The 15,567-nt window shown below is 38.4% G+C and overlaps 1 protein-coding gene across 1 annotated transcript in view; it reads left to right on the top strand.

The window, feature by feature from the left end:
- Positions 1–15,567, top strand: part of DYM (dymeclin) — a 613,994-nt gene that overhangs the window by 522,491 nt on the left and 75,936 nt on the right. Inside the window, 1 exon segment of the mRNA XM_043964852.1 lies at positions 5,979–6,092. Coding sequence (XP_043820787.1) covers positions 5,979–6,092 — 114 coding nt within the window.

Genomic DNA, 15,567 nt, shown 5'->3' on the forward strand with positions numbered 1-15,567 from the left:
AAATCTTGTCTTCTCCCAAATTGGTTCTTTTTTTTTTTTTTTTTGGTGAGGTAGTTGGGGTTAAGTGACATGTCCAGCATCACACAGCTAGTAAGTGTTAAGTGTCTGAGGCCAAATTTGAACTCAGGTCCTCCTGAATTCAGGGCCAGTGCTCTATCCACTGGGCCACCTAGCTGCCCCCCCCCCCAACTTGGTTCTTAAAGGAACTTTATGTAGAATAATTTATGTAAAGTGCTCTTAGATTACAAACCTGTAAGGGACAGGGACTATTTCTTCTCCAATCTAGGAAATTCCCATTTGTGCCATGATGAAAATAGATATTCCATAAGTTCTGGCCTCAGGTAAAGATAATAAATAGAATATAAAATAATCTATTAGCTTAATTTAAGCTAGTGGACAAAAATTTAGGGATGAGATTAAAAGGCGCATGTTCAGCATGGTGACTTTAAAATTCATTGCCATTTTGAGCAATATAAACAACAGAAATTTTGCACAAACTTTAGCTTTTTTTTGAAAATAAGGAATTTGTGCCTGGCATTTATTAGAATATTGAACTAATAAGTACCACTGTTATTCAGGGCAGCTAGGTGGCACAGTGGATAGAGCGCTGGCCCCGGAGTCAAGAAGACCTGAATTCAAGTCTCACCTCAGACACTTACTAGCTATATGACTTCTGGGCAAGTCACTTAACCCCAATTTCCTTAAACATCTTCGGCCATCTCCAGTCATCCTGATGTATATCTTGCCACTGGACCCAAATGGCTCTGGAGGAGAGAATGAGGTTGGTGACCATGCACAGTCCTCCCTCACTTAAATCCAATTCACAGCAAGTCATGGCATCATCCCAATGTCATGTTCTTTTCGAAATAGAGGGACAAACAACAACCACCAATGCTATTCAATTTTTATCTGCCATCTTTTCATGAGTTTCCTCTGACTAGAATTCCAGTTGTAACATGTGCAGAATCAAATCACCCTTATCATCAGACTTATTTCTTTCATCTCTAGCTCTTACATGCCTCAGTATGTAAAAAGTATATCAATGTGCTCAGCTGTTATTTGTTAATCATGTTACTCTTTGTTTCATCATTTTCATTTTTATGCAAAGTTCTGTGTCCCAAGCCCATCTCCCCACACCACCCCCTCCCCCATTAGATAGTTGGTAGTAGTTTCACATACCAGTCCAGTGGCTACAACTGAGTTGCTGCCCAATACTTCTGTTGAGTGAAACTTGAGAACTTTAGAAGAAAAAAAAAATTGTGATACAACTCCCAAGTATTTCTTTTTTTAAAAAAAATCCACTGCCATTGTTTAAAAAAAAAATACCCAACCCTCTCTTGGGAGAATAACCTTTTACCAGCCAGGAGGGAGGGCTTGCCTGGCATGTACTAACTCCCTTATATACTCATTCCCCAGAAAAGCACAAAACTTCACATTTCTGTAAATCTGTGATCTGGTGAACGTCATCCACAGGTTTCATGACAGGGGGTTAAACGTGACTTTGACATTACTCGAAAGGTCCAACTGACTAATCAGAACATGACATTGGACAATTACTGTTCAAAGCCAATAGGATAATTGAAGGTAATGTACTGTACTTAGGTTTCATGAGTTGCAGCCAAGGTCTGCTCTGAAATATGGTAGGCAGAGGAAGATTGTAAAACACCCACTGTGGAAAAGTATGCTCCTTTGAAATATTGGCTTTGAGTTAGACTAACAAAGCCTTCATTTTTATTTTAGCCATAGATTTTGCATTAAAATTTTTCTATTCTCAGCTAAAGCTTATGCAAATATTGGGGTGGGGGTTTAGGTGGAAGGGGTGTTGATCTCCTTTAACAGTTTTGATGGTTGCTATGGCAAATGATAATAGCTAGAGCACTGTTCTTATCATCGCTAAAATTACGCTTGTCTACAATATCTGGCTTGGTTGGGGAAAAATAGGCTGGAGTCCTTGAATGAATGGAATTGTAAGCTACGTATAGCCTGATCTCATAATTTTACTCCTTCTGAAATGTTTCAGTGAAGCTAAAAAAACTAAAGCACTATACCCTAAACCTTATTCAGTAAGAAAATGTTGATTATAATCCATTTTGCTGCACAGTTAAATGAATCAGAATTTGAACTTTTAAAACTATACCTGAGATGTTTAAAAAGAGGAATGCTTAACCTATATCAGATTACCTGCTGTCTAGGGGAGGGGGGAGGGAGGGGAGGGAGGGAGAAAAATCTGAAATTGGAAAGCCTGTATAAACAAAAGTTGAGAACTACCTTTACATGTAACAGGAAAAAAATAAAATACTTTATTTAAAAAAAAAGAGGAATGCTTATAGCATCTTATTTTTAAGACTATTGCTACATTTCAGTAAATTGATATACCATGCAATAGTTCTGATAGGAATGATAATTCCCTATGGGGTAAAGACAATAATCTTTTGGCCCAATAAAATCAAAATGATCAAAAGTATAATTTAATGTTCTTCCATTTGATTTTAGTCATTTCTGTCTACATATGAATTCCACCATAAACCTATCTTGGGTTATTAAAATTTTATTGCCTAAATATTCAAAAGACCCCAAGTATAATCTGTAAAAAGTTAAAGTGATTAAAAATAAAATTAGTCATAATTAATTGCTAAAATTGAAATGAAAATGTAGAATTCTTACAAGCAAATACTAAAAAGGTAGAGATTACATGTATGAGCCTCAAATGTAGAGAAACCTTTAAAATTTAACTTTTAATGGTCCACTGCTTTTTCTGCCTCCTCATCTTGCCCGCCTACTTCTTGCTCCTTCTTAAAGTGGGGCACTGCTTCCAAGATGCACAGAAAGGAATATACTTAGACAGAGGGCACAGGTGTGAATTGAATATGAAGAGATGATATCTGTAAAACATTTATTTTTTGCTTATCCTTTTTTTTTGAGGGACAGTCAGGGTAGGGTGGCTTATGTCTGGGGCCTGATTTGGGCTTGGGGCCTCCTGGGTCCAAGGCTGGTGATTTGTCCACTGTGTCACCTAGCTGACCCATGATGACATCTTTAAAGTAAAGTTAATAGGGGGCAGATAGATGGCGCAGTGGATAGAGCACCGGCCCTGGATTCAGGAGTTCCTGAGTTCAAATCCGGCCTTAACACTTACTAGCTGTGTGACCCTGGGCAAGTCACTTAACCCCAATTGCCTTACTAATAAAAAAAGAAAAAAATAATAAAGTTAATAGGTGAGAGGAATGCACTGGAAGAAAGGGAAAGGGAAAAGTAGAATGGGGTAAAGTAGTTCACATAAAAGAAACAAGAAAAAGTTTATGGAGTAGAGGGGAAGATGGAGAAGGAGCAAGGGAGTGAGTAAGCCTTACTCTCATCAGAATTGACTCAAAGAGGGAATAACATACACACTCTAGTGGGTATAGTAATATATCTTGCCCTGAGGGAAAGTGGGAGGGGAAGGGGATAAGGGGGGAGAGGTGAAGGAAGGGAGGATAGATTGGGAGAGGGGGCAGTAAAAAGCAAAACACTTTTGAGGAGGGATAGGGTAAAAGAAGATAGAAAATAGAGTAAATATCAAGGGGAGGGAATAAGATGGAGGGTAATACAGTTAGCAATAGTAACTGTGAAAGAAATGATGAGCAGGATGCTATCAGAAGTACTTATGAAAAATGCAGTCCATCTACAGAGAAAGAACTGATGGTATCTGAATACAGATTGAAGTATATTTTTTGTTAGTTCCTCTTTCTAAAGTTATTTTGTCTGTTTTCTTTCACAACCTGACTAATGTGGAGATGTTTTGCATGACTGCACATCTATAACATATTGAATTGCTTGATTTCTTAGGGGTGAGGAGGGAGGGAAGAAGAAAATTTGGAACACAAAGTTTTTTTAAAAATCAGTGTTGGGGGGCAGCTAGGTGGCACAGTGGATAGAGCACTGGCCCTGGATTCAGGAGGACCTGAGTTCAAATCCAGCCTCAGACACTTGACACTTACTAGCTGTGTGACCCTGGGCAAGTCACTTAACCCCAATTGCCTCACCAAAAAAAAAAAAATTAATGTGGGGCAGCTAGGTGGTGCAGTGGATAAAGCACCATCCCTGGATTCAGGAGGACCTGAGTTCAAATCCGGCCTCAGACACTTGACTCGTACTAGCTGTGTGACCCTGGGCAAGTCACTTAACCCTCATTGCCCCTCCCCCTTCTCCAAACCCCTCAAAAAGGAAAAAATCAATATGAAAAAAATTTGGTTTTTTACATGTAACTTGGGGGAAATTCTAAATAAATAAATAAATTTAAATGTTAAAAAAAAGTTCCATTTACCTACAAAGTCTAAAAAAAAATACTTTGAAGATGTGTGTTTGACAGGTATATTGCCCACTTTTCAATCTCTGTATTCAGATAGAATAGTTTTGAGCAGAAGTGCTCCCCACTACCCCCAGGGAGAAACTCATCCTCATTTAAAGAAATGGTTAGTTCCAAGTCATGTGTATTCATTCTCCTTTAAAACATACAAAAATTAAATGCGAAATAAACGTGTAACACTAATAATTAAAATCTTGCTTTTATGAGGCCTTAAGAAATCCTAGACATTTAAAAGACACCATTTTGATAGTGTTTTTATTATTACATTATCATCTATCTATATTATGCTTCCATCTTCAGTTATAATCATAAACAATTTGTCAAACACCTCATAAGGCAAGACATAGCCCTGGACACCATGGACATGACCCTAGACATAGATCAGGCCCAAAGAAGCATATTGTAAATGAGAGAAAACAGTAGTGACTGGCACACATGGAAAGACCAGTGTGCCGTGTGGACAAAACAAACAACTGTCCCTCATTGCAGAGGAGCTGGTGCTAGCAAATTGCTTAAGATAAAAGAATGACTTAGTGGAATCAAAAGTAAACGAGCCATCAGCTGCCTTTGTTTTCAGTAACTGCAGTTGGAGTTTTGGAGGCATAATTATGTTAATGGTCCCTGGCTCCAGCTGGGTCTCTTGCCTTTCCAGAACAAAAGCAGTTCAGCAGTTTATGGGACGCAGTTCACTTGTTCCATTAGAATGGTGTTGGGGAAAAATTACTAGTGAACAATTAATATTCAAAATAGAAGAACTTTTTAAGCCTTAAAAAGAAAACACATGCATGAAATCATGTATATCCTTTGGCCTGGGTATGGGCTTATATGAAAAATTAAGCTATTGCTGCTACTTTTTTGAAATAAACTTTCAACTCAGCACAAATAAATCTTGTTTACACGTAAACACACACATTAGAGTCCAGTGTTTCCTAATACAGCAGTACTTCTAAGTCTCTGATTTCCCCCTGAACAAAACTTGGCGTCCAGGATGTAATTATGACATTGAAGTTGTTGTTTTCAAAGACTTTTGTTTAAAAATGATTTCACGGTGTTAGGCTACATATTGGGAAGAAAAGGTCAGAGAGAGCTACTGTTGCCTAGAGGATGCTACTGTGTGTTAGCATCTTCTGGAATAGTTTCGCTTCACACTGGAAGTGGACTGCCAGGATTCTGAATTAACCCTAGTAGTCATGGAAATGGATGATAGAGATAAATAAAATAAAATTCAGAGCCAGTTCTGAAAACATAATTGTAGCTATTAGCTTCCCATGTTTCTTTTTGTTTTTTTGTTTGTTTGTTTTGGGTGGCATTACCTTTAAGCCACTGAATTGAGACATTGGTTAGCTTCTCTTTCTACCTTCAGGGAGAAATGAAATGGAGAAAACCAAGCAAGTGAGGACAGAAAAAAGAGCAGAAACCAGAGGTGTGGGCACTTATAAATGTTGATTGATTGATTGATTGATTGATTGATTGATTGTTGGAGGCCTAGGGTGAAGCCAATAGCCCTGTAGTCAAAGAGTTGTACTTTTAGGGTTATGAGACAAAGTTCACTTTCCTTTAAATATGGAGCTGTGTTTGCTGAAGTGATGTTTCCTGCATCAACTTGTTTAAACACTATTTCTTTCCGTTCCAGGTGATCACCTTCTTTAGCTCACGACTGCAACAGGCTGGAGCCGAACTGTCAGTGGAAAGAGTCCTGGAAATCATCAAGCAAGGAGCTGTTGCGTTGCCCAAAGACAGGCTGAGGGTAAGGGCTTTCAAAGAAAAAAAGTCAATTAAAACATGGTTCATATCCATTTATGCAAATATTTGTGTTCAAGCAGTTAGTCTGTCAGTCAACAGGCATTTATTGGGGTCTTACCATGGGCCAGGCCCTGTGCTCAGCTCTGGGGATACAAAGAAAAGCAAAAAAGTATCCCTGCCCTCAGGGAGCTCCCTGTCTAACAGGGGGAGACAGTGTGCACACAACTATATACATACAAGAAAGTGGAAATAGGAGGTCATCTTGGAGGGAAGGCACTGGGAGAGGGAAGAGAGAGAGGGTGGGATTTGGTCTAAGTCTTGCAAGAAGTCAGGGGTTAGAGCTGAGAAGAGAGAGAATTCCAGGGATAGGAGACAATCAATGGAAATGCATAGTCCAGAGTTGGAACATTACAAGACTGCAAGGAACAGCAAGAAAGCCAATATACAAATATGAAGACATGGAGGTGAGGGAACGAGTGTTGTTGTTTGTCCTTCATTCTCGAAGAGGACCATGACATTGGGGTGATGTCTTGGCTTGCACTGAATTGGATTTAAGTGATGGAGGGCTGTGCAAAGTCACCAGCCTCACTCTCTCCTCCAGAGCCATCTGGGTCCAGTGACAAGGCATACATTAGGACAACTGAAAATACTCTCAATGCAGTAGGAGACATTGGCCTTTTTAAGCTAAAGTCTTTCTGGGGTCTCAGTTTGCCTGAGGTAATACCCATTCAGTGATTAAGGCTAGGTAAGAAATGAGGGAAAGAAAGGCCTCTTTAGCCAGAGAGAGAGAGAGAGACAGAGAGAGAGAGAGAGAGAGAGAGAGAGAGAGAGAGAGAGAGAGAGAGAGAGAGAGAGAGAGAGAAAAGCAAGCAGATAGATAAATGAATACAAATATAAAAACAGGAGGCAGGGGGTCAACTGGAAAACTAGGTTGGGGCCAGGTTATGAAGAGTTCTGAAGGCCAGAGGAGTTTCTATTTTATCCTAGAAGAAATAGATCACCACAGGCTTTTGGAGGCAGGGGAGAGACATGGTCAGATCTTTGCTGAAGGAAAATCATTTGGGCAGCTGTGCAGAAGGTAGATTGGAGTGAGGAGAGACTTGAAGGTAACAAGATAATTGGGAGAGACCATTGCAATATTGTAGGCCAGAGGTGGTAAGGGCTGACCTAAGATGACAGCCGTGTTAGTAGAGAGCAAGGGTAAGATGTGAGAAATATGTGAAGGTAGAAATGACTGCATTTGGCAACTGATTGGATTCTTATGGTGATGGAGTGAGAAAAGGGGAAATAACATCATAGTTATGAACCTGAGAGACTGAAAGAAAGGGTGGCATCTTTGATAGAAATAGGGAAGTTTGGAGACCAGTGGTAGATTTTGAAGGAAAGATGAGTTCGGTTTTGGACATTTTGAGTTTGAGTTATCTCCTGCATACAATCTGAGATGTCTGTTAGGTGTTCAGTGATGCCAGACTGAAGCTCAGAGGAGAGACTGAGGCTAATTATATAGTTCTGAGAGTTACCTACATAGAGTTGATATAGTCATCAAGAGACAGCATATAGAGAGAGAAGAGGACCCAGGACAGAGCCTTGGGAAACACCCACCGTTAGGTGACAAGATGGTGATGGTGAGCCAGCAAAAAGACTGGAAACATCAACATAGGACACACCGATGTCCCCTCAGTCATCCTCTCCTCCAAGTTTATCAAACTCCTCCACTTCCATGTCCTATACCTTCCTTCCACCTCAGCAAGGATGATCATATCTTTAATCTCACCATCACCCATAAATGTTTTACTTCCATGTTCAATAACTCTGCAATTCTCCCATATAACCATCTCTTCCCAGGCTTTACTCTTCTCAGACCTATTCTTTGACATCACCATGGCCTCCAATTCTTCCATCCCTTGGTGCTCTTTCAGATCATCACCTACATTCTGCCTTCACTTTACTCTTTCTCCATTCTTGAACCAATTCAATGTTTAGGCTGACCTCTGCATTCACTTGCCTTCTTCCGTGTCCTGTCACCACTCATATCTTGCCAAACTGCTACCATTAGCATTCTTTTTTTTTAATTAATAAAGTATTTTATTTTTTCCCATTACTTGTAAAGATAGTTCTCAACTTTTGTTTATACAAGCTACATACACATAATAACATTAAACATATTTCTGCATTAGTCATGTTATAAGAGAAAAATCAGAGCAATGACGAAAAACCTCGAAATAGAAAAACAACAGCACCGAAAACAAAAGAAATAGTATGGTTCATTCAGCATCTATACTCCACAGTTCTTTTTTTTTATTTTTATTTTTATTTTTTTTACCATTTGCGTTCTTACAAGCTGCTGCATGCCACTGGAAGGAGGTAGCCAGCTATGCTGACTGGGTGCATTACAGATATATCTCACCTAATCCCAACTGGGCTCTCACTGCCACAGGGTAATACTCTTATACTTCTCACACTCCCAGCTACTATTTCAAACTTTCTCTTCTCTGTCCCAGGCTCCCATGCCACCCCTTTTCTCTCTTGCCCTATACTTTACTGAGAAAACAGGACAAATTTCTACAAACTCATTCTTTTCTCATAGTTTTTGTCTCAGAATCCCTATTCTTTTCTACTTTATTTCTCTTATTTATGCCATTTGATCCCATTCCTCACTTGTCTTCTCCTTCAGCTTATCACATTCATCCTTTTCTCTTGCTATGTACTGGCTTTTTTCCTGCTGTGTACACTCATGGCTACATCTTCCTGATCCTTTAAAAACACTCACTTTACCCTAAGATTCCCTCAAGATATCCTATACCCTTTCCTCTCTTCAGACTATTACTAGAAAAACAGTGTTCTTTGCCTCCATTTCCTCTCCTTTCTCTCACTTCTTAGTCACTTCCAATCTAGTTTCTGATCTCACCATTTAAAAAAAAGAATATATATATATATATATGTGTGTGTGTATGTATATACACATACATATATAATCTAACTATATATACACACACATATATAGTTAAATGGCAATATATATAGTTAAATGGTGAGAAATATATATATACATATATATATATATATATATATATTCTCCCCAAGATTACCTATGATCTTTCAATTGCCAAATCCAGTGACCTTTCTCATTCCTCATCCTTATTGACCTCACTTTAACATTTGACACTATTGGCCATCCCCTCTGAGAGAGAGAGAGAGAAGCACATTTATTAAGCATTTACTCTGTGACAGACATTATGTTAAGAGATGAGAATACAAATACAAGCAAAAATTGTGATCTCTACCCTTAATGAACTCACGTTCTATTGGAAGAAAATAACCCAAAAAGGGGATCAGGAAGCAGGGAGGGAAAGGGTACACCCACATGGTGCAAGGCTGCTAGAGAGGACATGGAAACCTCGAGAATCTAGAAGTAGAAGCAGATGGGGGACAGAAGTAAGTTCATATGGTCCGGGCATCTCATGAGATGCTGGTCCTAGCCCGGCACTCACAAATCAGAAAGGGTCAAGGAACAGAGAAAGCATCTCCAGGCTGAGAACAGAGTTGTTGGTGAGGATGTTGAAAATTCCGGAGAGTCAGACATGGAACTGGGAGAGAAACTCCCCTTCCTGAGTTCTTATAACACTACCTTCTCTGAGCTCTCCTGCCTGTCTAGTCCTTCCTCAGTCTCCCCTGTATGTAACACAGCATCTAGCACAGAGTACATGAATGAAAATGTGCAGTAACTGAAAGAGCCCCTCCCTGCTTATAATTCCGAAAACCTGAGCTCTGCTACTGGCTATATCAGCTACTAACTGCACTATGTGCATCGTTTGGAGCAAGAGCTTTCATTTTTCTGGCCTATAAAATTGGAGAGAATGGGACCTCTAAGGTTCTTAATAGTTAAAATATTGGCAGGGAGATTTGAATCCAAGTCTCTGTTGTGCCCAAGCCCAGCACTCTTCCCACTATTCCGTGCTGTTGTTAATAGTATTCCAACATATCAACACCTTAATCTTTTTGATAACTAAAACATATCAGCAAAAAATATTATAGAGTATATTGTAGCAACTTTGTAAGATTGACATAAAAGAGAAGTAACTTCAAAATAGAAATACTTGTTTAATAAGCTACATTTGAAAGCTTGGAATACAGCATGTCTTGTTGATTTATTCTTTCTTAGGATATAAATTAAACATGGAAAATTTCGAAGTTATTTCCAACCACAATTTGGGTTTCTGGGAGGATTATTCTTGCCCCTTACACATGAGAAATCGGTATGCTGATGGGAGCTGAAAGTAGATTTGCCAAAACTTTTAAAATGCCATTTGGATTGGAGAATTGGAAGCCACATTCACGGAAGAATCATTCTTCCAACTTGGGGCAGATAAACAAAAAGATTTGGAGGATCCTGTCATAGTAATTGACTTTCAACCAAATAAAATATTTTTCAATCAAATGTTATTTGACATAGGCCTGTAAAATATTTATATAATTTCCTGTGTAGTAATATATACTCTTTGGATAAGTTCATCTATACAGTTAAACAACTTGGCTGTTCAGAATAAATAGAATTAATATCATTTTAAATATTTTCCTCTTACTGCTATATTGTAAAGGCCAGGACAGGCAGATCTAGGTAGTTTTTTTTTTCAGACTCTCCTACATAAACAGAGACATAAAGAACAGGCACTGAAATCATAAGTTGCTTATTTCTCCTTTAGTCTGTGGAAGGAAACAGATGAAGCTAATGGGCCTTCCTGGTACTGACGTAGAAGCTGTAGCTCAAAGATATCATTGTTTTCATTATAGACAAGCAGTGCATAATCCAGGCTCCTGTTACGCTTATTAACAGCAATTTAAAGATCACAATGATATGAGAAAATTGGCCCCCAGTATTCATTGATTCTTCTTCACCACCTTCCTCACTTCCCTTTTCAGTGAAGTCCACAGTTTCCCACTTTCTTCCTTTTAGTGAATTATGTATTTAGTTTGAGCATCAGGAATGTGAGAAAGGTGATATACTCTGGTGTCTGGGAATTAACTCCTGATATTCAAGGACAAGTAGCTAGGAGAATAATCCCTTTTACATTAGGAACATAACAGATAACCTGAAATGAATTATTTCAGTCCTGCACTCATCATTTGCAGAAAAATTTAGTAGCCAATTCATATGAAATCATTTTTACACCTGAGAACTTTGAGGTTTAATTCTGCTAAGCAAACACAAAAGTTAACTAAGCTGAAATCTCAAGCATTTCTTTTAATTCCATATTTTTATTGGCTCTCAAAATTTCTTTATTGCTCTTTTTTTTTTTTTTTGGAGGGGAGAATGAGAAGCTTTTCTTCTTACCCTTCATGTCATTGTCCATCTAATCTTGGTTCCCAATATCATTCTCAACTATTTATATAAGTGTCTCTTATTCCCTCTCATTTGAGAACATTAATTTCTCTTTCCAGTCTTCAGCCTTCAGTATCTGCCACTCAAAGTTGTACTGCATCAGGAATGGAAGGGGAACTTTTTTTAACCTACTTCATAACTCCAGTTCTTTAAGCAGAGCTTATCTGTATATAAAATTGACATTTCTTTTAGCATCAGTTACTTGTAGCCCAGGTACCTGATAGGATAAGGATGTACCACTTCTTCCCTTTTCTCTGTATGCCACAGTTCATTTTCCTTTAGTCTCAACCAGTTCCATCATTCCTTGCTTCCCCAAAACCATCACATCAGACTTTCCACTCATCCTTCACTCTGGATTAATTTCTTTCTCATATGTGATAAAACATGGCATAATGGAAAAAGCACTGGATCTGGTCCTAGAAGACCTAGGTTTGAATCCCAGCTCTACTGCTTTATACCTTTGTGACCTGGGGCAAAACTTCACATCTTTTTATATTAGTTTCCTTATCTACAAAATGAAAAAGTAAGACTAGATCAGTGGTTCTCAAAGTGTGGCCCAGGGGGTTCTGGAGACCCTTTCAGAGAGTCCTCAAAGTCAGAACTGTTTTCATAATAATATTAAGATGTTTTCATTTCTAATATGGTAAATACTGAAAGACAAAACCCACATAAACAAAAGTTCTTGGGGGGGGGGGGTGGAATCCCTAATCATTTTAGAGGATAAAGGGATCTGAAGATCAAAACATTTAAAACGACTGGACTAGCTTCTAGTCCTAAATTCTATGAAATTATGTCAGTTATCTGTTAAATGTTGTTAAATGCTATTTTCCTAACGGAAAAAAATGAACAAATATTACTGTCTGTTCTTTTCATAGCATTGTGTCAGGCATATGCCAGAAATGACAAGCATAAGACATAGTCACTACCACCAAAAAACTTCTAGTCTAGTTGGGGAGACAAATCACATACTCATAAAAAAATGAACCAACAATACAAGGTAACTTGAGATGAGTGCCAAATGAGTGATACAGGTGAGATATATGTATAGTAGCATAAGAGTTTAGAGGGGGAAAAGGGTCCCCAGGGGTTCGGAAGAATGACTAGAATTTGGATAAGTGAAAAAGAACAAGAATGGTGGGGATTTAGTAGTGATGAAGATGCAGAAGAAAAAAAGATCAATGAAACATTAAAAATACACATAAGGAGGGCAGTTAGGTGGCACAGTGGATAAAGCACTGGCCCTGGATTCAGGAGTACTTGAGTTCAAATCCGGCCTCAGACACTTGACACTTACTAGCTGTGTGACCCTGGGCAAGTCACTTAACCCGCATTGCACTACAAAAACAAACAAACAAAAGAATAATAACAATAATAATAACAATTGAGGCAGCTAGGTGGTGCAGTGGATAAAGCACTGGCCCTGGATTCAGGAGGACCTGAGTTCAAATATGACCTCAGACACTTGACACTAAATAGCTGTGTGACCCTGGGCAAGTCACTTAACCCTCATTGCCCTACAAAAAAAAAAAAAAAACCCAAAATACTAATAAAAATACACATAAGAAAACCAAAAAGTTCAAAGGGGGATTTTTGATCCTACTTTGTTCAATTTAATATATGCTTTAAAAAAAAACTACAAACAGGATTTCACATATAAGCCTCCTTTTCTTCTTTTTCTGTCAAAATGTTTGTGTTTGTGTTGATGATTAAGTCCACAGTAGTATAATTGATTTTTTTAAAGAAAGTTAAAAAAAAATTCAGAGAAACAAAGAAAGACATGTAAACTAATGCAGAGGAAAGGAAGCAGAACCTAGACAACAATATACACAGTGACTCTGGCATTGTAAGGGGAAAGAATAGTAAAATAAAACTGAACCATGTGGCTAGGAAAAGAGTTAAGAGAATCTACCTCCTTCTTCCCTTTTCAGAGAAGCAGGACTGTGGGTGTGTGATGTTGCATACACTATCCAATGCCATCATATATTGGTTAGTTTTATGAAAGTGACTTCCCCCCCCGCCTTTCTTTTCAAATATTTCTTACTAGGAGAGGCTTATTGGATATGAGAGGGAGATTGATATATTTAGAATTGAATGTTATATAAAAACAAAAGGCATGACAACAAAACAGGGCAAGAGGAATCTATGAAGGAAACATCATGTGCAAGAGTATAGGGGGGCAGCTAGGTGGCGTAGTAGATAGAGCACTGGCCCTGGATTCAGGAGTACCTGAGTTCAAATCCAGCCTCAGACACTTGACACTTATTAGCTGTGTGACCCTGGGCAAGTCACTTAACCCTCATTGCCCCACCCAAAAAAAAAAAAAAGAGTATAGGGATGGAGATGAGCAAAATATTTTCAATTTTCTGTTAAATCTGCACTCACACACAACTTTCCTCACCCTTTGTCCAAAATTAAGCCTTTTTTAGCTTTCAAAGGTTTAACTATCATATCTATACAAATGACTACAAGATCAATATATCCAGCCCTGAAACTTGAGTCTCCCATCACCAGTTATCTATTGGACATTTCAAACTTCATATCCAGGAGGCATCTTGAAGTCAACATATCCAACTGCACTGTCTTTCCTTCTGAACCTTCTCCTCTTCCAAACTTCCCAGTTTTCTATTGAGGAACCATCATCCTCCCATTTTTTCAGTTTCGTAACCTCAGCATTAAACTTGACTCTTCATTCTCCCTCACCCCATATAGAGCCAGTCATTTGCCAAATTTTGCCATTTCTACCTTTACAACATCTCTCCCATATAGACCCCTTCTTTCTACTTCCATAGCTGTCACCTTAGTTCAGGCACTCATCCCTTCTTTCCTAGATTATTGCAACAGCCTCCTAATTGATCTCTCTCCCTTGAGTCTCTCACCACACCAGTCTACCCTGCGCACTGCAGCCAAAGTAATTTTCCCTAAATAGAGCTCAGATCATATGACTCTACTACTAAACCAAATCTAGTGGCTTTTTATTTCCCCTAGGATAAAACAAACTCTCCTGTTCAGCTTTTAAGATCCTATACAATAACTTGGCCCAACCTGTTTCCTATTTCATTTGCCATTACACCCCCTCCTATACTTGGCATTCCAACCAAATGGGCTTCTCTCTGTTCCTCACATACAACACTCCATATCCTATCCCTGTGCCACATACCTGTACACCATCCCCCCCATCCCCGCTATCTCCACCTCACAGAGTCTCTCCTAATGATATTTCTGTTCCTAGACCAACAACTTTTGAGTGGAAAAAGTCTATCACATGTTACCCAAGTATAAGACATACAAGAGAATGTCAAAGTTTGTTTTTATAAACTAGGCAGATGTATAGCATTTATATAAATAAATTCTATAATAGCTTAAGATGTTACTCATGCATTTGATGTACTTTCTAAGTTTGCCTTGGAGTCTGTATCATAGACCTACTTTTCTCTACAAAAACAAATTGTTACTGATTGTTATCGCCTATAGTGTATATATACATCATTCACCCTCAGTATTTGCAAAAACAGAGAAGGTGAGGAAAAGGGAGAAAGAGAAGGAGTAAAAGGAATGGAGTCCTTTCGTACAGATTAATTCAGTATAACCCATTTGTGAGAAGAGTTCTCAACTTTTCTTTCATATCTTAAATTTAATTTTGGTTCTTCTATTTTGTCTGTCCTAAAAAACAAAACAAAACAAAAAACTCCATTAATTAGGTCAATGTTTTTTGAAGCTAAAGAATTTTTACTATTTCTAATCTCATCTATACTGATATTTCCTCCAATGATACAGTTAGCAAGCCTTTCATTTCTAACCATTGTGTATGATTTTCATCTATTTTATTCTGTCCCTAAGTTTAACTTGAAGGGTTCACCAGTCATATTTAGAGCCTTCCATAGAGCCTCTTGACATTGGACAAATAACTAGACATCTTATTTGTTATCTCACTTTTACAAAGGAATGGGCTCCTCTTTTTTTTAGTTATACAGTTATTCAATGAAATTCCTTATACCACTTCCGCATAATTCGTTATTTCTTACGTGCTTTGGCCTGCTTATCCCCACCATATGTCTCTTTATTCCCCTTTGGGTATTCCTTAATTCCAGTTCTCTTCAGA

The sequence above is a fragment of the Dromiciops gliroides genome, chromosome 1 (assembly GCF_019393635.1).
Source record: "Dromiciops gliroides isolate mDroGli1 chromosome 1, mDroGli1.pri, whole genome shotgun sequence".
Classification (NCBI taxonomy): domain Eukaryota; kingdom Metazoa; phylum Chordata; class Mammalia; order Microbiotheria; family Microbiotheriidae; genus Dromiciops; species Dromiciops gliroides.